This window comes from Myripristis murdjan, chromosome 7 (assembly GCF_902150065.1).
Source record: "Myripristis murdjan chromosome 7, fMyrMur1.1, whole genome shotgun sequence".
Taxonomy (NCBI): domain Eukaryota; kingdom Metazoa; phylum Chordata; class Actinopteri; order Holocentriformes; family Holocentridae; genus Myripristis; species Myripristis murdjan.
Window position 1 is genome coordinate 26,005,071 of NC_043986.1, and position 27,674 is coordinate 26,032,744.

Below are 27,674 nucleotides of genomic sequence, written 5' to 3' on the forward strand. Positions count from 1 at the left end.
TACATTTACATAACCCTAATTACAATCCTCCTCTCTAAGGGAAACAGTATGTCAGTATAACAGTGTAGTATTGGATAGATAGTCAAGCTGTATGGTATTTTGAAAACCAGAATTATCAGGCCTATATCAATATCAAAGATTTAATGACTATCTGTGACATCTGTGTTGTGTAGCCTACATGGTTGTGTACTGTGGAAATAGTCTGGAATATATAACAAGCTTTTAAAATACAACACTTTGTTAAAGAGTAAACCAGTGGTTTCGAACCGTAAATCAAACATCTTGTCTCAGGCTGGGTATTTTTCTGGAATATTCGTTGAATGACCTAATTACATAGCCCATCTTTCGTCCTGTCTGCAGATTCACCCGTCACAGGGCTGGCTGTGCGCCGCCCGCAACGGCCCAAACGTGGACAACTGGCTCGGGAAGAAAAACCGGCAACAAATCAAAAGTTTGCCCTGCTACTTTTTGCCCAAGAGGATGAAGGGGAGGAAGCTGAGCGAGGCGGCCAAAGGTGAAAGTTGCCTTACCTATAAATCTGTCGGTGTCTGTGGGCAGAAGTGAGACGTACAGAGCACAGAGAGAAAAACAAAAGACAAAAAACAAGTGGTACAGCTGCTGTCCGGTCTGCTCAGCTCAAAGTAAACTTAAAGGAACAGTTCAACCCAAAATTAAACTTCAGTCAGTTCAGGCATTTGTTTGTTTGTTTGTTGACTGAACTATGGCCAAAAACACAGAGTTCACATCAGCAGCTCCATAATGCCACACCCCGCTGTATATATGGTGTGTATAGCTGTACTTTACACAGATTCTCAGTTTCTTATTTCTGTATATACTGTTGTGATATTATTGTAGGATTATTGCACATATTTGTACATAATTTACACACATTTTTAACAAATTTCGAATGCACATATTTTTATATTTCTTATTTTTCCTTTTTTATTTCTCATCATTTCACTTATGCTTATATATACATATATATTTTTTTCTCTGGAGAATTTGCAGCTGACGGGGAGGAGCCAGGAAGAGGAAGGGCATCCCGTCCTTGACTCCGTCCACCACGTCAATGGTGCTGTGAATGATGGGCCGCAGGACCTCACCAGTGACATACAAGAAAATGAGGTCCATGGTTTTATCAATCCCTTGTAAAGCACTATGAATTGGAATTTGATTTGTTAGAAAGGTGCTTTATAAATAATGTTTGATTGGTTGATTGAATTCAGGAGGGAGAGGAGTGGAGTCACACATGCAGAGCCTTCGTCACTACCTGAGGAGCTTCCTCAAGTTCATGTGAAACACCAGGTGCAACCTCAGCATCAGCCTCTTTCTGGACCAAAGGTAAGATACATTTGCATTTTTCATTAGTTCTCTTTGTATTTCAGATGACAAAAATGTTTTTGGACACCTAGTTTTTGTTATTTTGTTAGTTTCTGTTAATGATAATAACCTTGTTATGCACCTGCCGTGTCTCCTAGGAGGACCCTGGTGAGGCAGAAGTCTGCTGGGGGACGTCCCATGAAGAGACAGAGAGCAGAAGACAAAGGCTCCCTCCAGCTCTTTTACTTGGGCCTCACCACAATTTACAGAAGAATAATTTCATGAGTTATAGGTCCTGAAAAAAATAAAAAGGTTTCAGACCTGGTTTCAAATATTTAAACAGTTTCGGGAGGGTCTTGTTGATTTTCATTTGTTTGCAATCTGTTAAAATTGCTCTTTTCCTGCAACATAAGCAAATGCTAAGAAATATGTTTAAGGCACAAGACAAAATAGAATTACCAGTTTTTTTGAAGGTTGTACCAGCAGTATCCTTTTAACATTTCCACTCTTTCATGGTCAGTAAGCCTGTAATGTTTGTTCTTTTGAATGAAATCTTGTGAATATTAAGCACTAGTGTTCATATCATGTCAAAACTCACAGGATATAAGACGTCCCTCTGCCTGAGGGACATGCAATAGGATTCTCTAATCAAATGCTTTAGCATTAAGTTAAGTTAGCATCTGGTGCAGTTTTAAATTTTAGAACTGAGGTGAGCCTCCAAGGCCTTTATCGCCCTCCTTTTCTGTCTTAGTCTTCTATTCCTTCTTTTTACTAAAGTGGCAAGTTCCCAGCTAAACCAATATCAGTTGTAAAGAGAGTATACAAACACATTTGGCCCTGATAATTGAGGTCTGTCCGGCTGCAACAGGGCCAACACCCTGCATTGATGTGAACATACCAGTCCAGCTGAATGACACACACGCTGTCAGACTTAGATCCCAATTCATCAAGGAAACCCAGAACACTTATTGTTACCGTTGTGAAGCTTGGTTGGTGTATCCTGCTGTCAGTCACTCGTTTATGTTAATGGAGTGTGGAGCACATTTGCTTTTTGATGTCATTTACTGAAACATAGATGAGGCCCAGCAGCATTTGCTGTTTGATGATGCCTTCTCAATATGCAGTCATTCTAACATACTGATTTGAAAACTATTTTCTGAGGATGACTTAGCTGATGAAATCCATACAAACTTGGATGATGATGAGGAAGAGGAGGAAGATGATGATTAAAAGCCAGAAACATAGTTTTATCAGCTAATGTATCTCAACAACTTTCTACATCACTGCTCAGAGTAGCAAAACCATACTAGAATCGTCAAATAGTCTAGGTTTTTCATGAACACATTGAGGACACATCCTGGTGCAGAGAAATGTTATCAGTGTAGCCAGATCACATATCCAAGACAACTGCTGCCACACTAAAAGCATCAAGAGATAGCATGAATAAAGTTTAAAAATGCATCTTCTGGGACATAGTCTACACACTAATACAATACACTGATATGACCAGTGGTCAAAGTACAGTAGCAAAAATATCTAAGAACCATAGAAATGTGTTCTATTTTTTGGTTGAGCTGTAACTTATTTTTGTTATTTGACTATGTAGAATGTTTATCTATAGTTAAGAAATGTTCACTAGAGTCTTTTATTCCTCATCAGGACTGAGTTCTTTAATAAATCTCATATGATTACCTGGTTTTGTATGATGTTTAATGTTGCACCTTGATACCCTGGTGCATCTGGGGGCATAACATTATTCTCTTTTCATGTAATTTACACTTCAGATAGTATATCAAGATGTAACTGAAGTCTCACCTCTTGTTTAAGATTCGGTTTAGATGCCAGAAAATATGCTTAAGCCCATTTGAAATGGTAATACTGGAATTTTCAGTTTTTTCCCAATTTGGGGTACAGTGGAGAACTTCGGTCATAGCAGCAGTAATCGGATAGATGGAAAGGTCACCTTGGACTTAGATATGCTTAGAAAAGCGGGAAGTTTTTAATAAACATTTTAGGTAGTGAAACAATAATGAAATGTTTGAAATGGATGACTTTTGATTGGAAGTTTTCAGGCGGACAGACTTTTTTTGTCTTTTGGTGTATGTTGAAGGTGATACTTGGGAACTGAAAGGCAGGACACCCCTGGATCTTTTTCTGGTAGTTTCCCCTATGTGTCAGGATACATGCTGCAAAATTTGAGGGTTTTCTGACCATTTGTGCAGTTGCAGTACCTTAATATGTACAATTACATAATTTCACCAGGAGCTTTTCCCAAAAGGTTTTTTTTTTTTTTTTGGCCCGAGACCAAACGTCACCGAGTTGGGGGTGGTCAGTATCAACTCATGATGGCCCAAGGTATAAGATAACAGGAAATCATAGTGAAAAAAACTTAGCAAAAAACATCCTGAGGGGTGGACCTGGCTCCCGGCCTATTACCCATCAAGAGATTAAAGTATGAAAATTATCTGTAGTTATTGTTGAGTATTCTAATGAAACCTTTTGATTTTACTGCACTTAATCAACTTTATTAAAAATCTAACTACACCTCTACAGCTTACCAGCACTGCAACGTCATACAAAGAGCAGGAATGATCTGAAGCTAAATCAAAACCAGAAAGATGACAATCACCACAGTAACTTTTGTAATCAAACCCACTTTTATTGGTTTATTCATGTGGTCACCAACAGCTAGTAGCAGTCTAGATGGCGTGCAGGGCCTTCCAGCGTGTCAGAGGGCCTCTGCTGGGGATGTACTTCACCCCACAGCCATCAGGAATCAGACGCTTCTCAGCCATCATGTCATCAAAATCGACAGCGTTGAATTTGGTGAAGCCGTATTTCTTGGAGATGTGGATCTGAGGGTGGAAGAAAGAATGACAGAAGTCAAGTCAGATCTGCAAGAAATGTAAACATTAGAGCATGGCCTGCCTTTTCGGTATTTCTCAGACAACCTTCCTGTTTTTGCATTTGTCTCAGTGGTCCCTTAAAGCACTCAGCACCTCCCAGCTGAGGACATACACAACCAAAGAGTCACTGTCTGCAGCCTTTGCACACCAGAACCGCACCGCAGCAAGACTGGTCGGCTTAATAAGCTGCAGTGGTGTAGTGATGAGGACAGTGCTATGAATGCAGTGAAACTCTGCTTCCATGTGTTAAGTGCAGTCATTTAGCCCTCACATGCATGTAAGGGTAAAGAAATCTGAGTGGGTACGTGATGTAGTGTGTGTGATGTTTACCTTCTGGCGTCCAGGGAACTTGAACTTGGCTCTGCGCAGAGCCTCGACCACATGCTCCTTGTTCTGGGCCTTGGTACGCACAGACATGATCACCTGACCAATGTGCACGCGGGCCACGGTGCCCTGAGGCTTACCAAAAGCACCGCGCATTCCAGTCTGGAGCCTAGGAACCAAAAACAGTAGAACCAAAGGTCACAAGACTCTCCAAAACAAACCATCTCAACCCATCTGGACCAGGCTCAGTGAAACCGTAGATCTGTATCAACACTAAGCTGATACAGGTGCACTTCATTTCACTGTCCAAGAGCCCTGTCTAGACCACTCTACCCATCATTTCAATGGCAAAGTACAATGCATATAAATAAATAAGTGTTGGTGGCACAAATACAGACAACTTTGATCACAAGGCATACTGACTCATTCCCAATTCTAAACACCACCAATTAGTTGTCCTTCGCCACAGTAGTTCTACAGTCTTGTCTCAGTGATCCCTATAACCAGGCACTTCACAGCTGACACACAGTCGATCACAGTATGCAATCTTTTCACTCAACTTCTGACATTCCAGCTTGATGGTGCTTGTCAGACTTAAAAGGCAGCAATGTACAAAAGAATTCTCACCTATCAGCCCCAGCACAGGATAACATTTTGTTGATGCGGATGACATGGAAGGGATGCAGACGCACACGGATGTGGAAGCCATCCTTACCGCAGGTCTTCACCATGTACTTGTTAGCACAGATACGGGCAGCCTCCAGAGCTACGTGGAGAGGAAGAGGAGATGTAAAAACCTCGACTGCATCTTCAGTTATCGCCTTCATCTCTTGAACTTCACAGATTTACACAGTCAGGACATTTAACTGAGATACACAAAGTAAACTGGTGGCACCCAACATGACAGCAGCACCAATGTGTTTTAGTGACCTTGCTTCCAGGAGTGCGGACTAAAAAAAAAAAAAAAAAAAAAAAAAAAGCTCTTGTACCCTAAATCTCATGTTTACTGTTAAAATTTGAGCCTGTCACTGGCCACAGCTGCCTGACGCCTCACCTTCTGAAGACAGCTGCTCGTACTCATCAGAGACCATGTGACCGCACAGAGGGAACTCATCTACCTTGGCCTTCTTCCTGCCCAAGTCGAAGATCCTGATCTTAGGATCTATACACAAGAGAAAAGAGAACGGGGAAGAAAGGAGACGAGGAAATGGAGAAAGGCTGAAATTACAATTTGAAAAATGGCGTATTAAGTATTTTCACCTGCAAAGAATAAAAATACATAATGGTTACGTACAACAAAAAGAAAATCAACACTGTGTAAAGGCTCCTGAACCAAATTCATTGTATTGTAAAAAGCCAACCCTGCAAAGTTCACATAACACATGCAGCAGGGTTACAGTAAGCACCATACTGGAGATTTTACCCAAGACTAATATTCCATGACAAAGCCCTGAGTAAGTTATCAGAACTAACAACCAACTGACTTGAGTCAAGTAAACACAGACTGATACACATCAGTTGATAGCAACAAGTTTCACACTATTACATATTGGAAAAAGTGGTGAGTGTGTTCCTAATTCACAGCTGAAAACATCAAGAATGGCATCTAGTGTCATTACCTCCTCAATGACCTACAAGTGGTCCAGAATGACGACCAGATTTATTAAGTCTTTCTTGTTGTTAAATGCAAATAGGAGGTAAGATTAAAAAAAAAAAAAAAAAAAACTATTCATGGAACCAGAAGCTGAAAAGAGGCTGTGTTGCACGCTACAACTGACTTTATTCAACCACCGGAGCACAAATCTGTCTCAATGGTCCCTTAAAGCACTCAGCACCTCCCAGCTGAGGACATACACAACCAGAGAGTCACTGTCTGCAGCCTTTGCACACCAGAGCCGCACCGCAGCAAGTCTGGTCGGCTTAATAAGCTGCAGGATAGGCTTAGGACTGGAGGAATCAGAGCCAAAAAAAAAAAAAAAGGGAAAGGCAACACCTCTAAACTACAGTGATAACAAATCACTCAAACCAAAATAAACTGCAGCAGCCTGTATTGATGGAATTCTAATGTAAACACGCTTCATATTTGAAATAACACCAAACATTAGTGTTGACTGTACAATAAAGTATTTTTAGGATCAGAGTCAGGACAGTCTGCTTACCAGGGACACCCCTACAGAAACGGGACTTGGGGTAGGGCTTGTTCTTGCAGTATCTGTAGCTGTGGGATGAAACAAATGCATTAATGTAGTGCTCAAAGTCCTCAGAATGCTTTTGCAGCTGCTGAGATGTTACACAAGTTGCTAAACTATGGAGGCGATCAATTATCAGGCTGCCTATGAGACAGGTGCCACCTGACCAGAAATACAGTGCAGGAGACAGTCCAATGGACCGCTTGAAAAGTAGTGATAGACATTCACCTTGAGTCATTACATAGCATTGAACAGAAAAAGCTGCAAAAATAATTATCAGTTACTCTAGTGGTAAGGTGGAGAGACCATTAAAAGTCTGAAGGGCCAATTTATGCTGGCTTCAAGTGTTCGTCCCTTCACCTTATGTGGCTGTCATAGTTAGAACAAGCCCCTAATAGACTACTACCTCCTCTTGTAAGTTTTAAGACGATAATAATGAATACAACTTATAAAACATACAAAAGGGGTTTGTGGTTTGACAAAACTTGACAAACCCCTCAGCTAGTGGGGTTAGCTTCCTGCTAGCTGCGTTAGCTAGAGCCTCTCTCAACGAGCTAACTCGCCGCTTCAACTAAAATGACAGCCTGTCATGTAAGATACAGCCAGCTGATATCAGGAGAAACGACAGGCTGCAGCAGGATGACAGAGACTGTCAGGATGCCCGGTGGCCTGAGTGAGGAGGAGCCGGCGGGCCTCAGACAGCGGCCGCCCCGCACATGGTGCCGCGGCGCCGCAGCTGCCATTTTCCTCCGAGCTGCGGGAGCCCGGCCCTGCTCTGAAACCCAATGACGGAGACTTACCAGCGGGCTGGTCGGCGGCCCATGGTTGCGAGCTGTAAAAGTAATAAAATTGAAGTGTGTTAGTGAATTAAACTAAGGCTAGAGTTTTGGAAAAAGACTTTAATTTAGACTTTGAGGACAGAGCAGCGCAAAACGGGCTGCCACCACGCACTCACCTAATGGAGGAAAGGAAGACGGACAGACTTCCGCCGCGTCATATGGGCAAGGACTGTCGGGAAAATATATCTTATATTCTGTAACGTGTTCTTTTTACTTCTGAACATTTCCGCTGTGATATGAAATACAAAATATACAAATATAATTACAAAATATTGTGAACAAAATTCATTCTACAGTTTTTGAACAGTTTTCAAGTGAATGCTGGGAAATGTAGTGCAATGCAGAGAGGACATGGCGTCGACCGCGTCGACGATCCCAGCTCTGTCAGAGAAACCCCTCTCTGTCTTTTCAGAATAAATGTCTCAAATTATAATATCACATCAAAAAAGAATCTCTGGGCATGCGGATGGGACGGGCTTGTGGAGAGCTGTTGTTAATGCTTAATCTGAGCCTGGTCCAAATGACACCTTGTAGTTTTCAGCGTTGTAACGGGGAGGGAAGATGAACTGAAAACAGAAAAATGTGATGACAAAGTCGCCTGTGAATAGATGAAGGTGAGGAGATGAGGTCTTTGCTACATATATGTTATAAAAGAAATATATGTATGTGGCTGACACTGGCTAAAACAGATTATAGAAGCAAGATAACCTTCAGCCAAAAAGGATGTTATTTTATTCACCTTTATATTATTATTATTATTATTATTATTATTATTATTATTATTATTATTATTATTATTATATTTTTCATCGCGCTTTTTGTAATGTATTGTGTAATGTGATTTGATGGGGTCCTGGGACTCCTGGGTTCCTTTAGGGCTTTCCATGAGGTCCTCAGCAAAAATAGGAAACTTATTTTATAGAATTTATCTGACAGTGTTCAAAACGATTTATTACTTGACATGAATCGAAAAGTCTTTTCATGTCAGAGAATAGGGCGAAAACACTTCAAACGGGAGTCTGCCGCTGAAAAGTCCACTTGGAAAAGTTTGAAATCCCCTGCTTTTTAGTGTTTGTTGCTGTGTAGTCTACAACGTGACCACTAGGGGGCAACATTGTATCACAAAAGCCCCGTGCCGCTGCCTGGCCTCCGTCCTGTGCGCCCTTCTTCACTAATTCTTAAAAAGGAACAATGAGCTCATATCTAAACTCTGGTTAATGCAGAACAAATGTTGCTCTCTGACTGAGGAATGTGAGGAATCCCAACCTCGCTCTGACTCTGCTGGAGCTGAGACTCTCTCCGACATCACTCCACATTACAAGTTTGTTCAAACATCCCGGGGGCCTGGGTGAGGGTGTCAGGGTTAGTTAGCCCTGTCTCATTAGTTTAGCCGTCACGTTTGGTGTTCTTACACCTCTCCATGAATAGTTTGTGTAACAGAAGCGGATGCATTTGGTTTCACACTCACTGAATTCAAACCATCACCTTTGAATTGAGAGTGGACAGAGGACAGAAAAGCCTTTGCATGTCTGTATCAATAATAATACATTTTTAAAAAAGTTACTCATGAATAAATGATAGCCTACAGCAAACACAAAGCCGACACAACCCTGCTTTGTGTATGTGTGTGCATGTGTGTGTGTGGGTTTGCAGGTGTCGCAGCCACTCCTTGGTGAGCGACTCAAACACAAAGCGGATGTGTCAGTCAGGAGAGCCGACTGAAGCTTTCCGAGCCACGGCCCGCCTCAGTGAAGGTCCACTATCAGCTCAGCGAAGCCTCCGTAATCTTGTCTGGTCCTTCTGTTTTGTCTGAGCCTCCTGCAGCCCTTCCTGTCTGTGTCTGGGCGGTGTGACTGTGGACGGGGAGCAAGGACCAAAAAAGGTCCTGTGTGCCTGTTTCTGCTGAGAGATGACACACACAGGGACCAAAGCGACATGAACACACACACACAATACAAATAGGAATAGCCACACTGCTTTGTTTTACAGACAGGATCTTAAGGCGAGGCTAAATTTCATATATAGGTCCAGCCAGTGAAATAACACAGGCTGCTGTTGTGTTGGGTTTGTTTTACACTGAGGATGTTGCTCTGGATATGAATGTCCAGAAAAATGGAGATGACCAGATGTTCAGCCTCTTTGATTCTGCAGCTCCTATGGGAGGGATGTCTTTGTTGCACAACTGAGCTTTCTTCAAACCCACAGAACTTGATTTTAAATTCTCGTGGAGATCCCAAGGTTTCCAAAGATACCAAACACGTCCTGCAGAATTACATGGAAATGTGTATTAAATGAGGTGCAACACATCTGGATGTTTTCCATAGTTCAGCACTTTAAGTTCACGACTTTCTGCTGCATCAGCAAGCTGAGAGGAATTGAGGAAATCTATTTGATGTAATAAATAATAGCATCTTTGGTTTGAATGTTTCGCTCAATATAATGGAGATGTAGCTTCATTAAAGCATTGGAGTTCAAACTGCAGAGGGTCAGCTATATAGACTCAACTGATAAAAACCTTCCACCTCTGAGTCTAAAGGGTCCTAAGTTAAGTCAACTCCAGTGCACAGAGCTGTATTTGCCTGATGATCAGATCCGAGCGTCTGCGATCCTGATTCTGAAGCTCAATCATCATCAGCCTTACACACGGTGCAAAGGTCACACTCGCCTCACACTGTTCGCTCTTGACAAACTAAATACAGAAATAGAAATATTACACATTAACCTTAAATTATTTATGCTGTCAACCCCACCCTGCAGATTGCACACATGCACACAAATGCACACACACCTCCTACAGACACTTCCGTTTTTCAGTGCAACACACAGGGTGTTACACACCACACCCTCACTTAGCACATCAGTCACACTGGTCAGTGGATAGCTGTGTGTGGGTGTGTGTGTGTGTGTGTGTGTGTGGTTCAGAGGGCTCTGAGCATGAGAATGTGTGTGTACTATTCAGAATAGTGCAGAGTAGGTGCAGTCAAAATTGTAATGAAGACTATGTGAAGATCGAGGTGCTCTGTGAGAATTCAATGCCTACAAAAGGCAAGAGGTGTGTGTGTGTGTGTGTGTGTGTGTGTGTGTGAGGGAGGGAGGGAGAAAGAAAGGGAGGGAGGAGGTCACTGTGAAGGATCCCAGAGATTTTAGCAGCATTTTGTCCAAGAGGGAAACAGCAGGGCAAAAGGACATGGCCCAAGATCAGATATGGGCTAAAGAGTTAACACAAATCATTCTTAGTGTTTGTTTTATCCTGCTTTAAGTAGCAGATGGGTGGGGTTTCAAGTAGGGTCAAACAAGCTGTCAATCACAGAGCAGTTTGCTAAATCATTTTGTTTTAGTTGAATCGTTTTTGCATTCACTGTAATGTCCGGTGTGGTAAACCCCACCCATCTGCTACTCCATGCAGGCTAAAACAAACACCACAAAGTAGCTGCAGCTGATATGTGGCCCAGGCCTGAATATGAATGCTATCAGATGAAAAGTTTATAAATCCTAAAAGAAAAGTCTTCAGGATTTGAGAAAGGCATCCATATTTGATCACTTGCAGCCAGGTGCTGTGTATGTGTGTGAGAGTGTGCACGGCTCTGACCAGGGTGCTGACGCGCCGCTCGTTTCATGTGGGCTAGTCCCTGTTGACATTTCAGTCATTCTTCCCTCTGCTCTGACTATCACCTTCACTCCAAACGGTCCGGCCTTCTAGTGACCACACAAACACACCTCTGAGAGATAGGATCGCAGCTGTATGTGTGTGAGTTTGTGTGAATGAGAGTGATCTGGGTGAAGAGGGAGGATACACTATGCAGAATTAGATGCTTTGTTGTGGTACACAAACCAGGAGAGGCACAGAATGTGGTGATCAGCGAGTCACAAGATAATATATGGATGTTGTGGATGGCACAACGCTCTCTTTGTGTGTCACAGGGATTGAGCAACAGCATAAAGGGGAATTCTCACTGAATGGGCATTTGACACCCATGAAGTTTATCAGGAAGCGAAAGTGTAGCGTTGCCATGGAGACCGATACCCCCTTAAACATCAACAAATAAACAAAACATTCTGACTCAGTCTTTCCTCCTCTTCCTCGTTCTTTTTGCTCATCACTGGCTTTCCCTTTAGTCCTCCAGTTCCTTTTCTCCTTGTCCACTGAGATCCTTAATATTACTCATAATAAACATCAAGAGTCTGTATAGGAGCATCACAAATCTGAGTATCACAGGGATCTATCTGGGATTAGATTTGTAACTGTATATATAAAATTAGCCAAGGTTAGTGTACTGTGGATGTAGGTCAGCTTAACCCTTTGAAAGCCATGGCTTTTATTCTGAATGTTTTTTGTTTTTTCCTTTTTTGGGGGAGAGGTGTGCATTTATGTTTGATTTGCATTTAGCAATTTTGTGGCTTTCATGCTTTTATTTTCTTATAATTTTTAAAATAACTTTTCCAGGTATTTTGTGGTTATTTTATGTTAATTTTGTTATTACATTTTCTGTTTTTTTCTGTTTCCTTTTTTTTCTTTTTTTCTTTTTTGCAGTTTTGCAATTTTGTTCAAAATTCTTCCCCTTAATGTTGGATTTTACGATATTTTTTGGGGGGGTGGGTGGGTGATTTTCTTGTCATCTTTTTCAAAGAAGTCAAGTGAAAGTTGGTAAAGCATAATAATGTTATAAGAAAAGTGAGCAGTCTGAAAAGGCCGATTCATTTCCAAGTCTAAGTGGCTGCCGACACAGGAAAATCTGCCTGTGTCAGCAAATGTATATAGTGCATGCTTGCAATCATTAAAGAGAGGTTTATTGTTTATCATCATTGCCAAGTGCTGGGAACTTCCATTATGGCTGCCACAGGGCGCATTACGTCACCCGAATGCCTTCAAAGTGCTATAGACCCCTTCCACCCTTTCTTGCCCATCTTTTTCTCTGTCTTTGTTGGAAGTGTCTAAATTTCTCACCTGATAATCCCTATTTTTCACTGGTTATCTCTCTCTCTCTCTTCATCCTTCACACACCTCCCCCTGCCCCTCTCGCCCTCTCTCTCTCTCCCTCCAGGTCTTGTCTGTGCAGGTCTGTATGTGAGGCTCAACTGCCTCAGTCATGAGATCATATGATGTCATCCCAGTTCATGCAGAAACAGCCTTCCTATCAGGCTCACTGAACCCTGAACTCAGTGTGTGTGTGAGTGTGTGTCTGTATGTGTGAGAGAGAGAGAGAGAGAGAGAGAGAGAGAGAGAGAGAGAGAGAGAGAGAGAGAGAGAGAGAGAGAGAGAGAGAGTATTTGGGTATATAGGATGGGGCCCTAGAGGAAAAAAAACATCAGCTACAGCAGTACATTAGATAATCTAATAAGGCAGACATTTATAATCATAATGTCATACAATATAGACAACTTCCTGCTCATTACCTCTCTCCCCCGTCCATGACATTTGTGGATTGCAGGAAAATAGGAAAATGAAGAGGGAAGAGAGGCAGAGGAAGAAGAAAAAGAGGCAGATAAAGAAGAAAAAGAAGGGAAAAAAGGGTATTTAGGGGGGTTTAGGAGAGAGGAGCGAGGTGTTGAGCCAAAGCAACTGTGCAGAAAAAGAGAGATCACGAGGGTCAGCCAGAGAGAGAGAGAGAGAGAAAGATTTTTTTTTTTTGGACGTCCTCCCCCACAACCCTCCTTCTCAGCCTCCCTCCCTCTTTCTTTCTCACTGAAAATAGTTTCTGATTTTAGAGACTCCCACTCTGTCATATTGTATGCATCTCTCTCTCTCTCTCTCTCTCTCACACACACACACACACACACACACACACACACTGAGGCGGGGAATATAGTTAGTCTGGGCTGACATCATTATTTGCTCCCTTTAACATCTGTTTCCAGTGAATCCAGTCTGCATGCAGGTGAAGGGGACGGGTGTCACCAGATAACACATTTATACCCACACACACACGCAAACACACACACACACACACACACACACACACACACTCACATGCATGGTGCAGAGAGTCCGTGTGTTGTGTAAGTATGACTTGTCCATGAGTGTGTACATAATACCTGTGTTTTTCTGCACCGGGTGATGTAATGCATATAATTCACTCCATGTCACCTGGATGAGTAAGAAGTAACAGATGCAGACACGCACACACACACACACACAAACACACACAAACACACACACTCACACACACAGATATGCTTAGACATATACAGGCACACACACTTTTGTTCAGACATAACTGATGAGTCAGGACGCGATGATGTCACACAGCAACACAACTCTGCCTGACCCCGAGGTGTGAGTGGGTGTGTGTGTGTGTGCATGCGTGCGTGCGTGCATCCTGTGTATCCACGATGCAGGTATGTGTATTTGCATGCTCGCGTGTACACACACTGCCCGTACAGCTGCATCAGTATGGGTAACACGCGTCTTTGAGGTGTAGTTTGATTTAGAGCGAGACCACAGAGATTTAGAGAGAAAAGAGTGAGATTTGGAGAGGGGGAGAAGATATTTTGGAGAGGGAGGGAAAGATTTAGAGAGAGTGGAGGAGATTTAGAGAGGGAAAAAGCGACGGAGAGGGAAGGAGGCTGAGAGAGCGAGAGGGAGATCAGTCATTCATAGCTGCTCTCCCTCCACATTCCTCCCCCCCTTATATGGACAAAACTACTGGAGCCCATCTCTCCATCTCTATACCACACAGACACACACACACACACATATATACATACATTACACACACGCACAATCCACCAGACTACATACAGCAGGGGATCTTAATCTTTTTCAGCCCTTGACCCAAATTTAAGCAACGTAATCTTGCCCTAGAATCCAGTCTAATGAAAACATATTGCCGCTCTCGTCATGTGGCCGCCCGGAAGCAACAGGCCCGCAACCCGTTTGGCGTTCAACACACTCAAAACACAGAATACAGTCATATCATATAGTCATGCTCCATCTATCTCGGCCCGTTTGCCCATTTTTTCCCGAGCCTTGTCTCTGTTCATGATATCAGAGCGGTGGAAGCGGAGTGGGAGAGGAGAGGGACACACGGGTCACGAGGGAATCGAGCGGTGCTTGTTTTTCATAGCAGCCCCATGGGGCGAGCGAAAGAGCAAGTTGCAGAAAAAGGGGAGAAACACACGGGGAGGAGGGCTTGAGGGGGGTCAGGGAGACAGACCAGACCAGAAGGCCCGAAAGAGAGACAGACAGAGTTGGAGAAACAGAGACAGAGACTAAGAGAGAGAGGCAGACAGAGAGAGAGAGAGAGAGAGAGAAAGAGAGAGGGGCAGCAGAGAGAGCTTACCTTAAAAGGCTGTGTTTGTGGATGGAGAAGGGCGTCCAAGTGTTTAAATGAACTTGTGTATGTGCATTCCCAGGTTGTTAGATGTCCCTCAGTCTATATGAACGTGTGTATGTTGGGGGGTTCGGGGTGTGGGGCGTTCAGGGGGGGGGCTGAACGTGCTCAGTCGAGATTAACAAGCTTATAAAGCAGAATCCAGACTTAAGACTTCAGAGGGGATTTACTTAAGTTACGCCCCCCCCCCAAAGAGGTGGACTTACATCACTCTACAAATAATCCTAATATTGATGGACGTGTGTCGGTGTGTGTGTGCCAAAGTAACCAGTAGCTACTAGCGTTAGATTCCTGTAGTCTGATTCATTCAGGACGGTCAGGTCTCCTTTTAAAGACTGTGAATGTGTTATATTGACACATAACAACTCTGTCTCATTCCAATATCCATTTGGAGCATGTGAGCACACACACACATACACACACACACACACACACACACACACATTGCAGATATAGTATGCTGGCTCATGCTAAATTTCTGAACATTAATTCCATCTCGACTGTACCCCACTCATATAGAGAAATTAGTTCATACTCTTGATGACACACACACATGCACATGCACACACACACACACACACACACACACACACACACACACACACACACACACACACACACACACACACACACACTCCTATCCGCCTCATCCTGGCTCGACCCTGTGTGCTCATTATTCAACAGGAACTGAACATCTGGGAAGAAGTCCAAATTTCTTTCTCTCTCTCTTTCTCACTCTCCCCCCGCTCTCATTTGATTTGTCAAGCCTGCTCTCCCACAGTAATCTATCTCCGTGTGTGATTTTCTTAATATGGCCAGAGAGGGAGTGAAAACGAAAGAGAGAGCGAGCTGGAGCTTGGAGCAGAGACACTGAAGGAGCTAAAATGTCTTTGTACTTTCTGGAGTCCATGCATCATTCACTCCTCTCTCATTTGTCCAGAGAAGACCTGCTACAAAAAAAAAAAAAAGGCATCAGCAAATGATTCCTAGTGTTTTGTTTTATCCTTCTTGGAGTACCAGATAGGTGGGGTTTGAATACAGGACAGCGCAATGAGTGCCAGACAGTTCAGACAATCACAGGAAAAGCACATGAGAGGTCAGTTTAGTTTACTTCCGTGTGGCTGACAGCTGACCTGAAACCATTCAAACTCTAAAGCTTTTCCTCTGGATGATTCGAACAAACGTTTGTCTTTGATTCACACCTGCAGTTATTTATCTCCATCCAGGCTGTTTCACAGATTATCGTACCAATATTCTGTGCACTTCATGCACGGATAAGTTCGATGCATTGGGAAATCCAATGCTTTGAACCAATGCAACGCAATTTCTCTCTGACCAATCAGTGGTCGGTTTTCACATCACCTTTTAGCATCTCTGCTGTTTTTTCTTTTATGCTGTGCGGGCAGTGCATTTTACATTATTTTATTCTATTAAAATTGTAATTGTATTATTATTTTATTTTATTATTTTATTTTAATATTTTAATATATTTTATTTATTCTATCCTATTTTGTTTTATTATTATTATTATTATTATTATTACTATTATTATTTTACTTTATCTGATTTTATTTTAACTGATCTTATCTTATTTTATCGTGTTATCCTACTGTGTTTTTTACCTTTTTATTCTGCTTCTATTGTGTTATCTTGTGGTGTTTTATCTTGCTGTGCAGCACTTTGGAAAACCTTGTGTTTGTTAAAATTGTGCTATATAAATAAAGTGGATTGGATTGGATTGGATCTCACTTTAGTACTCAGCTCACGTGGAGGTGATAGCAAAAATAGTATGCTACTCTTCCCAACTTTTGCCTGATGGCAAACCAAAAAAAGCAAGTTGAGTCGAGTTGAGTTGCGCCAGTAGCCATGCAGTGGAAAAAGGGCATTTGTTCAAGACGCAACCAAACTGGTGTTCACCACAGCTCTGCACGTGGGTGGAAACACTCACATGCAGAAGGTCCTGGTCCTGCTCTGTCCCTGTTGCCATTCAGATGATGTGAGCAAACGAACATCCGCTCCCTCAGTGACGCCTCAGTCTTGGCCTGCAGTGCACAGTGTGCCATGTGATGTAATGATCATGTGTTGCTGTTTGTGCGCTGCTGCTGTGTTGAGGACAATAATTGACAGTACTGAGGACATTAAACTACCTGTCTCTATGTGTCTAATCTGAGCTCTCCTCCTCTCTGACTTCATGAGAGTTTCTTGTGTCATGCAGTAAAACAGAAACTAGTGGATGCAGGAGCCACAAAATGAGGGAGGACAAGAAATTAAGAGGAAACCAGATGATGAAACTCTGGTTTACATTTTCGCTTTTATGTTTTCACAAATAAAATAATTTATAGGCCTGAACAAGACATCCTGATGGGTTAAAGGTGCACTACGTAAAAATGTCACATGAAACTCAACTGACAAAACACAAAGAATGGGCTTGTAATTTTGTTGGCTGAGTCTACACAGTTCTGATCATCAGCCTGATTCCCTTTACTCTCACAGGGGAGGTCCTCACCTCAGCAGGTTGAGGTTTGCATAGTGAACCTGCAAGTGATCGGCATATCAGTGATTTGCAATGATTTGAAACGAGCTGACAAACAATGTTATTGTTACCGAAAAATGGACCAATCACATACAAGCATGACAGTGACCTGACAGAGAAGAGAAACAAACACTCACTATCTCTCTCTCTCTCACACACACACACACACACACACACACACACACACGGGTCTTCCAAGTGAGATAAAAAACCAAAGAGCTCATCAAAGGTCTCGCCTGGTCTGGTTTAAGTAACAGACAACCACATAATGTATAGCCTGATTACCTCACATGCTATATAGTGTGGGAATAGTCAGAGAGGAAACAGACTTTCTAGCAGAGCATACACACACACACACACACACACACACACGCGCACACACAAAGCCGGGCTTTTCCAGCAGGAAACTCCTGCAGCAGATGTAACACATTTTCCACTGTGATGCAGAGCACACATACACACAAATACACATGTATGCAGACACACGCACATGCACACGCACACACACACACACACACACACACACACACACACACACACACACACAATGTACTTAAATATGCCATTATTCCTGGAGCCCTCGTGACGTCTTCAGTGTGTGTGACTCACAGACAGCCACAGACATCAGAGTCTACTGTACAGTGAGTCAGGGTGATTAGGCTCCACTGTGCTTTTGAGATCAAATCCTTACAGTGCAGCTCCAGTGCTTGTGCTAAGAGCTGATAGCACATAGTAACCCGTTGAAACCTGGGTGGACATTAGGTTTCTTGTGTTCAAAAGCTTGTAAAGGTGCCTGGACAGACTGTGTTCAGATGCCATTTAATCCTTTAAAACCTGAGGAAACTGCCTTGATTTCTTTCAAAAACATGGAAACATGGGGAGAAAGGCAAAGAGCAGCTTGGCAAGAACACAAAAAGAGAAATTTCCCGAAGTTAAGCGACCAAACATGTCTTGAAAAAAAAAAAAAAAGACCCAGAAATAAGCCATAATGGTACTGCTACTACTACAACTACTACTACTACTACGACTACTACTACTATTACTACTAATACTAACAATAATAATTTGTCTCTTGCATTCTTATTTACTTATTTATTTATTTATTTTTAAGCAAATTTTCAGGTCTTTTTTTCCTCTATTTTGTAGCTAATTTCCAGGACATTGTCTTGTAACCTTTTATAAATTTTTGAGTCATTTATGGCTAAAGCTCATTGCCTTATTTCCCCTAAGTTTTTTTTTTTTTTTTTTTTTTTAAAGAAATCAAATGAATTTGCTCAGGCTTCAAAGGGTTAAGTGTGTTGAAGGAGTTTGTGTGCAGGTGCGGTAGCCTTAAAGTGCACGTTATGTGCAAACAATGACAATGGGCTCTTGTTCCGCGGCAGGCGAGCTGTGTTTGCTGTCTCGCTGCGCGTGAGGACAAATATAAGGGACAGAGTTTTACGGCTCCTTCCAATTTAGCTGGCGGTGTTTTGGCTCATTTAACTTCATAAGTGATGTTGTGTATGTGTGTAATTCTGTCCAGCTCAGTTCAGTTCTGCTGAGAGACAGTCACTTTGTTGTGTTTCAGTGCATTGTTATGTCCAACTTAGTAGGATTAAAGAGGGCACTGTGCAAAATTGCAGAGGGTCAACAGAAGTGAGGAGCTTTTAGACTCAAATGGCGAAAAACATGGAATAAGCCTTTTTTCTTGTACATTAAAAAAAAAAAAAAATTGGGGGTGCCCTTAGGTGTATTTAGTACCCAAATAAGTCCTATTTTTGTTTGCATATATTCTGGCAACCCTTGCTTTTTTGTTTTTGTGTCTTGTTTTGTATATGTTTTTTCCCCCTGAGCACCATTGTAACATTTCCTAAAGGGTCTTCACTTCAACTGACCCTCTGCAGTTTGGCATTGTGATGATGTGATGATGTGATTCAAAGTGAAGATTAAGTCATTGCATCAGGATAAAAGGCAAACTCTGTTCTGCCCGTAAAAAGGTGGATAACGTGGGTTTATCCTCCTCTGTATCCCTGCCCATCAGTGCTCGCTCGCCGTCACTTTGCCCATGTATACACTCTGCCTGCACTCTGCCCGTTCCTCAGTCTCTCAGTCCTCGTCTCTCTGCTGGTTCGACAGGCTCAGCTGGTCATAAAAACCGCATCATATTTCACATGTCTAAATATGGAGTCCATTCCATTTAATGAGTAACATTTTTCCAAATTTGCTCCACTTTGTCATATGGGAGCCACTTTTATGTGTGCGAGAGCCTTTGAGTTTGAGCCTGATGGGGGGATGAGAGGGAGAGGGATGTGAACAGAGGGACGTATTTGTTTAACTACCTGCATGAGGGGCTTAATGTCCTGTTTATAGGCCTAATCTGACTGCCCAGACCTTGTGTCTGAGTGCAGGCAGGTCTGCAGAGGGCTGCTCTGTGTGTGTGTGTGTGTGTGTGTGTGTGTGTGCAGACGCATTTTGCGCATGTGTCCATTTTGTTAGCATCGTCCTGTGTGTTTATATTGAGCGCAGTTGTGTGTATGTGTGTGTGAGAGAGAGCAGGAGAGCCACTGAGTGCCTGAAGACCCTCTCAGACGGTCTCCTCCACGGTTTCCACTTAAACAATTTACCACTTTAACTCCTTAACTGGCTAACAGAGAGGCTTTGTTATGAGACTGTCAGCCTGCACCGAGTCACTGATTCTGAAATTACTTTCATTACTCTCTCCATTATTCTCTTTCCCCTTCTGCGTCTCTCTTTTTCTGTCCCTAAAACGGGCTCAATCCATCCTCTGTATCTGTCACCATCACTCTTTCATTATCTGCCTTGATACCCACTGTCCCGAATACCACTTCCTACCTTCTGCAGCATTTTATCACAGGCTTTCACTCTCTGCAACTCTTTTCTCCAACATCACTGCCTTATTTTTATCACTCATTTATCTTTTGACTATCAACGCTCCACCACAGAGCAGAGGCATGTCCACACTGTTTTGACTGAGATGGCCCAGGTGGGGCGTAGACTCATCTGAGGGTGACACCAAGCAAAGCCTCATGAGTCCGTACCTCACCCTCTCACACAGACTCTGTTCACCGGGTTTGGTTGAATAGCCTATAACCTAAGTGCACCTTATAATTTTCTGCTGTTCTTCACTTTGAAATATCTGAAAATGACAAATTGTGAGAATCAGAATGGGATGAGGCTGCTGATTTATCCCTATTAACCTTGTCTGAGTCTGAGAAATATATATGAGAAGATGATGACAAAGTTATCCTTTATTTATTTATACAACCAAGAGCCATGTTAAAAATAGCTTTGACTAAACTGACTTGAACAAAATTGAGTTAAGTAAATCTCCAGAAATTTCCATTGTAGGTAGCCTACTTTTAATAGACAAGAGCACATGTAGATTCTGAATTAACAGTAAAGCTGGTTGTACTCTTTGGTCAGAGTTTGAGAAACAAGTTTAAAGTGGCCACTGTGGGAAGATGTTCACGCTCCTCTCAATGAAGATGGGAAGTCTGGGATAATTTTTCAGGCTATAAACTAGCATTTCCAATATTTAAAAGGAAAATCCAAAATCCTTATATAAAATATTGCTGAGAATTGCAAGAAATGTCAAAAATATATAGTCTATACCACATAAACAGAACATTAATAGCCATATTATAGTCTATTTTGTCTCATTAAATAAAATACATGAATGACATCACCTGAGTGAATTTTCATCTTTCATTTAATTTTAGATTGATTGTTGTTATTGTAAAGTTATGTCTTATGAGAGGTGACTCTAGTTGGATCTCACATCCCAGTTCCAGTAGATCCTTTATCAGTAGGCCTATGTGGTGAACTGGAATTTGGGCTCTGATTAAACTTGGGACACACTGGGGGACCGTCCATAGGACTTTGAGTTTGGGGCTTCATTTTCATTGTTCTGACAGTTTCTTGAGAGTCTTAAGGAGGTCCCAGGAGAAACCTTCCTCTAGCCCCTTCAGACCCGCATTTTTTCTGCTGGGCAAAAAAAAAAAAAAAAAAAAAAAAAAAACTGATTCTGACTCCTTTCCAACATAAAAACAAAGTGGAAAAAAACACATTTTTGCTAACTCATGTTTTTAATAGTATTTTTTCATGTCCATTGCAATGGACATCAGACTTTGAAAAAATCCTGTAAATTAACCATATGATGTATGTTCAAAATTACTTAAAATATTATCACTTGTAACAGTTGCAATTACGCTGACAGAAAATTTGTTTGGCCATCATGAACATAAATTTATATTTTTGATTGAAAATGGGCACTTACTCCTCCCTCTCTGCAGTCGCTCAGCCGTGCTTGTCTTGTCCGATGTCTGTCACTCTCTCAGAGCGTGTTCAAAGTCATAACATGATTATGATTGGATAATCAGGATCCAACCAGTAACCAGCATTACTGACATCATTCAATTACCCAGTATTTATTGGTTTAGAGACAGAAAAATGTCATGTCCGTTCCAATGGACGCAGGGTCTGAAGGCGCTAGTGTGACCCTCCAGGGATGCAGTTTTAATGCTCCGTGGACTTGCTAGGACAAAATCAAACATGTTTGATTTCTTAGGGGTGGGATGGGGCTTCGAATACAAGAATAAGAAGCAGAGGCAGTTTTTGTGAGAAGAGTTGTGTTGATTCCCAATCCCTTGAAAACTAATTGTGAAATATGTAACTCCCTGTAGGACAGAAAGCACAGTGAGATTCAGCAACCTGTAGATGTTCAGTGTGACGTACGCTCCAGCTATGAGTTGGAGACAGTTACCCAGTGTGTCCTTAGCTTTAGGCATAGGAACTGACGAACGCTGGGACCTGGATGAGTCAGTGACGTGTGACGTGATCCTGAGCCAACAGTCACACATAATGATGCTGATTAACAAACCAACATGCACACCTGAGGATGATGATTAACAGTGACATACCTGGAGTTATGAACAAGCTGAGAAAGCCTGACATTGTTGACAGCCAGCGATCAGCAAATATTGTGAACTGGAGGTTTGGTGGACTTTACTTGCAGTCAGTAAGCATAGTGAGCACAGATGCTTAATACTTTTTCCAGGGAGCTGAACTTCCAGTGCATTGGGGAACCCTTGAAAATGTCTGATTCCCTGGGCACTTTGCTACCCACTGAATGGGGGAAAAACAAAACAACAACTTAAAATTCTGTTCTCCTTGAACTCTGGGCCTGTAACCCCCCCTTGCAACTTCCCATCGCTCCATCTCTGGTTAGGCCTGTCTGGTTTGGCCTCCTTTCTTTCTAATGGAAGAATGCAGCATATCACCAAACTCCTTGGCATCCTCTGCCATAAGCACCACGACTGACCCCTTTATTTCATTTCATGGTTATTTATTGATCATATAATAAAACAAAGACATGAAATGCAGCTAAAAATAGGACGGCAAAAAGAAGAAGGCAATGAGGCTGAAGAATGAAAGTGACATGGCTGACCACGACGCCACTGCGGAGCACAGTGGTTGTCTTGGAATCTTATGCAACATCATAATATTTATTTGTCTTTCTTTGTGCATCGTCCACTGAGTGAAATTATGGATCATTTTCTGAAAGTTTGGGCATGGAGGCAAAATGGCCCACAGGCCTACATGTCAAGTAGCGTGCCCAGATGAAATGTTTTATGTTTTAAGAACATAGGAGGGAAGCATAGAGAGCCATAGAGAACATAGAGACACAAAAAGAAAAGTTTTAGGAAGCCCTGCATGAAAAGATTCAAATTCAGAATGAACTCTGTTCTGCTGTAGTGCCAACAGTGAAACTGGGAAACTTTATTGTCTCTATGTCTTTGCATTTATGATCAAATAAATGTATAGTATTGTACCAAAATGTATTGTATTGTATTGTATTCTCTTGTTTTTCAGAGGGGATGTGTGTGTGTGTGTGTGTGTGTGTGTGTGTGTGTTTATCGTAACCAATAAGCCTCTGGTGATGTAACTTATACAAGCTGCATAGAGATGATGTCACTGACCGACTGGACGAGCTCAGAACCAAAACAGCAAACAGCTGGATCTAATTAATACAAGCTGGTTACACACACACACACACACACACACACAGAGACACACACACACACACACTGACACACAAAGGGAGGGAGAGATAAAAACTACAGTTTGCCTCTTTGTAGCTTAAATGACGGGGAGTTGAAGTGGCTGGTTGATAACTACAGGGTTTTATGGTGCTCTAACAGAGACCCATCATCTCCTTCTCTCGGCCCCCCTCCCTCCTTTCACTTTGTCCTCCCCCTCTTTCTTTTCTCTGTTCTTTCTCCTCTCTCTCTTTCTCTCCTCCTTCTCTTCCCCCTCTTTTGTCCTAGCCTTGCACCCTTCCTCTATACTACAGTCCTCATCGCTCACAACAAAGCAAGATTTATAGTAATCCTACAATACATTTGAGTTGGATACTCTACAAATACAACAGGAAACCCAAACACTGTACAAGCCATGATAACATGCTGTAATACCACAGGAGAAGCACAGTTCAATACCATAAAGCACAAAAATGTCACTATGAATTCACTACCGAGTACCACAGACCCATTTAATTCCCTATGGTAATATCATAGCCTACATATATTATAATGATAGCACGGGAGCCCTAAGTCATCACACCACATCTATTCTGTATTGTTCTATAGGGACATTCCTTTATGTCCCTACAGAATAGTATAACAATAACATAAAGCAACACAATATTATAATTTGATAGTGCTTTTACTATTACCCGCCTTCCTCCCCCACTTAGTCTCTCTTCAGTCTGTTCTCTCTCTCTTCCCACTTTTTCCTGCCCTCCCTCTCCTCTTCACACACCTCCTCCCCCTCCACCTCCACCTCCCTCTCCTGTCCTCCTCCCTCTTTTCTCCCACCAGACTGATGAACTGTAAGCAGAGGGCACAATAGAGGCCGAACATTCTTGTTCCTTGAGCCAATACTCAGCTGGAGCACACACATATGCACTCACACGCATAACTACAGACACACACACACACACACAGAAAGAGACCCCCCCAGCGTTGAGTCAGAGTAGGGTTTGAGAGTTTGACAGAGAGAAACATGGCTGTCCATGTTCACTGGTCTGCCTGAACAATAACAGATAACAGGAAAGAGAGGATGTGGGGAGAGAGAGAGATAGAGAGAGAGAGAGAGAGAGAGAGAGAGAGAGAGAGTTTTCTGAAACACACTGCTGTCCAGGTCATTGACTTCATTGACTAGGTTGTGACACACACACACACACACACACACACACACACACACACACACACACACACAAGGCACCCCTGCAAGGCAAAGAAAGATGAGAGGGAGCGATAGGGGCAGCCATGGGTCGCTGACATCATACCTTTAAAATCCCGAAGGCGCGGTCATGACGTCAACCCCATAAAAAAGAAGCGTACAGAAGAGAGAGAGAGAGAGAGAGAGAGAGAGAGAGAGAGAGAGAGAGAGAGAGAGAGAGAGAGAGAGCAACACCCCCCACCTCCTCTGCTGATACTTTACCACTTTACCAATTAAGGCTCTCACTGTAGAGGACCGTGAGAGAGAAAGAGAGGGAGAGAGAGAGAGGAGAGAAGCAGAGGTAGAAAAGAGCAAAAGAGCGGAGGGACTATCTCTTTCTTCCTTCTCACCACCAGTAACAACCATTACACCCATTTCCCCTCACCGGGACCGCGCATGGGGAGGGAGGTCCGGGATCACGGCGCACACACACACACATACACTCTGTGATCAAGCTGACGCACTGATTGAGCGGAGCGGAGAGACGCGGGACACTCACCGACCACACACACACCAGTTGAACATGTAAGTGCAACCGCTTGTTTTGTCATGTCTTTTCCAAAGTGACTACATGAGGTAACGGCAGACTGATGCTGACAAATCCTCTGTGGATTGCCAGTGATCTGCTCAGTGATGTGTGGTGGGAAATTAAAAAGTGGGAAAACCGTAACCTTCACTCGGTGATCGTCGCGAGGCAAACGAGAGAACCACCCATTAAAGATTTTTTTCTGCAAGTAAAGCATTCATTTAAATGTTTTTTCTTATTTAAAAAATGACCTTATTCTCATGTCGACAATCTTTGGTGATGTTGATGCTGTTTGCTGCATGTTGAATGTCATGCTGAGTGTCATAAAGTTTTGTGTAATGCATGTCAGCTGAGATCGGGTGATTGTAACCAACAGTACATCCTTGCTGTGAAGATAGTTCTGTTGTGGGGGATTGAGTGCGTGTTTGGAGAGGTGGGACAGGAGTTTCAGGGGTCAGTGGTGCGGGATGGGACACCGGGTGGCCAGCGGTGCGCCACACCTTCCGCACCACTGACTCTATATTAACGCGTGCTGCCTCTGAAGTGTTGTGTGTTGCTGAGCCAGACCGCCGTGCATATGCTGGTGTTTAGTGTGGCATGAAGACGCTGCGTGGTGAAAACACCATGGCACATGATGTCAGCCTGGAACTATTATGTTGGGGTTCATCCATCCATCTCACTTCATTCCTAACAAAACACACACACACACACACATAGGCTACAGATATGCGCACACACTCATATCTACACGCGCACGCAGCAACCGGAGCAGCAGACTGAAGCATCTCCTCGGTATTATAATTAAGGGCTCCACACCAAATATGGTAAAACACGGACACGGTCCTGCGCTCGAGCTTTACCGGGGGGCCAATTGGTGGCCGCGTGCGCCCTCCGCCGCCGGGAGCGGGTCTCACACCGGCAGCCGTGCAAACCACGCACACGCACGGCACGCGTTCACACATGAGCTGCTAACACGCTTGGTACACGCTCAGCTGTCCTCTCGTAAAAATGACGTCAGCTTAAACCAGTTCCAGCGAGGACAAACTTAAAAGAAACATCATAAGTGCTGAAGGCGTGTGCACAAAGTCGCTCTGTTCTGTTCTGGGGTATGGGTGCCTCCAGCTGTCACACATGGCAGCTAATACAGAGAGACTGTCTGGACTGACAGCAAGGCTGTCTTTGCCACCATCCTCTTCATCATCCTCATGCTGTTTTTTCATCCTCATGTTCGTTTCTTTGATGAGAGTGAGTTCCTAAAGTGAAAACAGCCTGTAAGAGCAGAGGTTTCCAACCTTTCCTGGCAGGTGACCTCATACTGAGGCCATAGCATTCCTGTACACCCGGTGTCTCAGGCAAAATTGTGAAAATAGTTTTTTTGCGTGTGTTTACTTACAAGATTGTGTGTGTGATTTCCTGTACCTGAGTCTGCAGGCCTAAGCACAACTTTGGGGTAGACTGGCATGACATATCACAGTTTATTCTTCTCACACCAGTGTAACACTTCACTAGTATTACAGTGTTACTAGTCTTACACTAGTCTTCAATAGCCTTCTGATACTATTATGTCTGATAAAGATCAAGATCATGAGGAAGACAAAGACAAGGAGGAGGGTGCTGGCAAAGACCTTTGATATGGGTTAGGGTTAGGGTTGTCCTTATTTGACACACTTCCTGGCCTAGTTTCACCAAACAGTTACCTAGTGCCACCAAAACACAGACACAGACACACACACACACACACACGCACACACACGCACGCATGCACACTTTTTCACTGCAGGGCAAAAAAACAAAAAAATGTAGCTCTAATCTGTGTGTTTCACTTTCTTGCTCACCGCATATGGTGGATGTGTGAAAGAGCGTGCTTGTGAGCGTGTGTGTGTGTGTGTGTGTGTGCGCGCCCTGTGGTTAACAGCCTTGTGTTCAGCGCCGCTCAGACTTCCCCTGTGCAGTTCTGCTCTGTTCGGCATGTGGCTGTCTGGGTGTGGTGAGCACTGATGAGAAGCTGCTGGCATCTGCATCCCTGGCAGGTACAGCAGCAGCAACACTACATCAGAAGGAGAGAAGAACAGGGGGCAGTTCATATGTAATATCAGCTATAAATTAGCTAATCTAATCTAATCTAATCTAATGTAATCTAATCTAATCTAATGTAATCTAATCTAATCTAATCTAATCTAACATTGTCCAGTGGAATGTCTAATATTCCCCAGAAGTCCTCAGCATCACTGGGATTCTACTGAAGTAGTTTTCACTGTTTCCATGGTGAAAAGTTGATCATTGCGCGGTATCAAAATAGAATCTCTACACTTGTAAATGATTAGTGAGACACTATTTGCACTCATTACTATTAGCTGCTTGTAATTTTGTAAACCCAGAAACTGACGCTTATTCTACTGTTGCACTCATTGTAAGCAACAGATAA

General features: G+C 42.9%; 2 protein-coding genes and 2 non-coding genes across 6 annotated transcripts in view; 1 reads left to right on the forward strand and 3 right to left on the reverse strand.

Annotated features, from left to right (window-relative positions):
* Nucleotides 1-3,958: 3,958 nt before the first annotated feature.
* On the reverse strand, nt 3,959-20,816 carry rpl10 (ribosomal protein L10). Of its 2 annotated transcripts, XM_030056499.1 has the most exons (8): nt 20,811-20,816; nt 16,920-16,924; nt 7,540-7,571; nt 6,710-6,768; nt 5,605-5,712; nt 5,178-5,316; nt 4,557-4,719; nt 3,959-4,175 (listed from the first exon to the last, which is right to left on the reverse strand). In XM_030056499.1, the coding sequence occupies exons 3-8, from the start codon at nt 7,560-7,562 to the stop codon at nt 4,020-4,022; spliced, it is 648 nt and encodes a 215-aa protein (XP_029912359.1). In that variant the 5' UTR covers nt 7,563-7,571; nt 16,920-16,924; nt 20,811-20,816; the 3' UTR covers nt 3,959-4,019. The 2 variants fall into 2 exon arrangements, with proteins under 2 accessions (XP_029912359.1, XP_029912358.1); XM_030056498.1 differs by lacking the exons at nt 16,920-16,924; nt 20,811-20,816 and adding an exon at nt 7,695-7,752.
* Nucleotides 4,286-4,418, reverse strand: LOC115362826 (small nucleolar RNA SNORA70). The gene has a single exon (XR_003928555.1). It is a non-coding gene; the product is annotated as a small nucleolar RNA SNORA70 (small nucleolar RNA).
* LOC115362827 (small nucleolar RNA SNORA70) lies at nt 6,352-6,484 on the reverse strand. Its single transcript, XR_003928556.1, has one exon. It is a non-coding gene; the product is annotated as a small nucleolar RNA SNORA70 (small nucleolar RNA).
* A 4,117-nt stretch (nt 20,817-24,933) lies between the features above and the next one.
* flna (filamin A, alpha (actin binding protein 280)) overlaps nt 24,934-27,674 on the forward strand; it is a 48,147-nt gene continuing 45,406 nt past the window's right edge. For both annotated transcript variants that reach the window (XM_030054764.1, XM_030054765.1), the window contains exon 1: nt 24,934-25,248. The gene's annotated coding sequence lies outside the window, so the exon portion shown is untranslated. The remainder of the gene's footprint in view (nt 25,249-27,674) is intronic.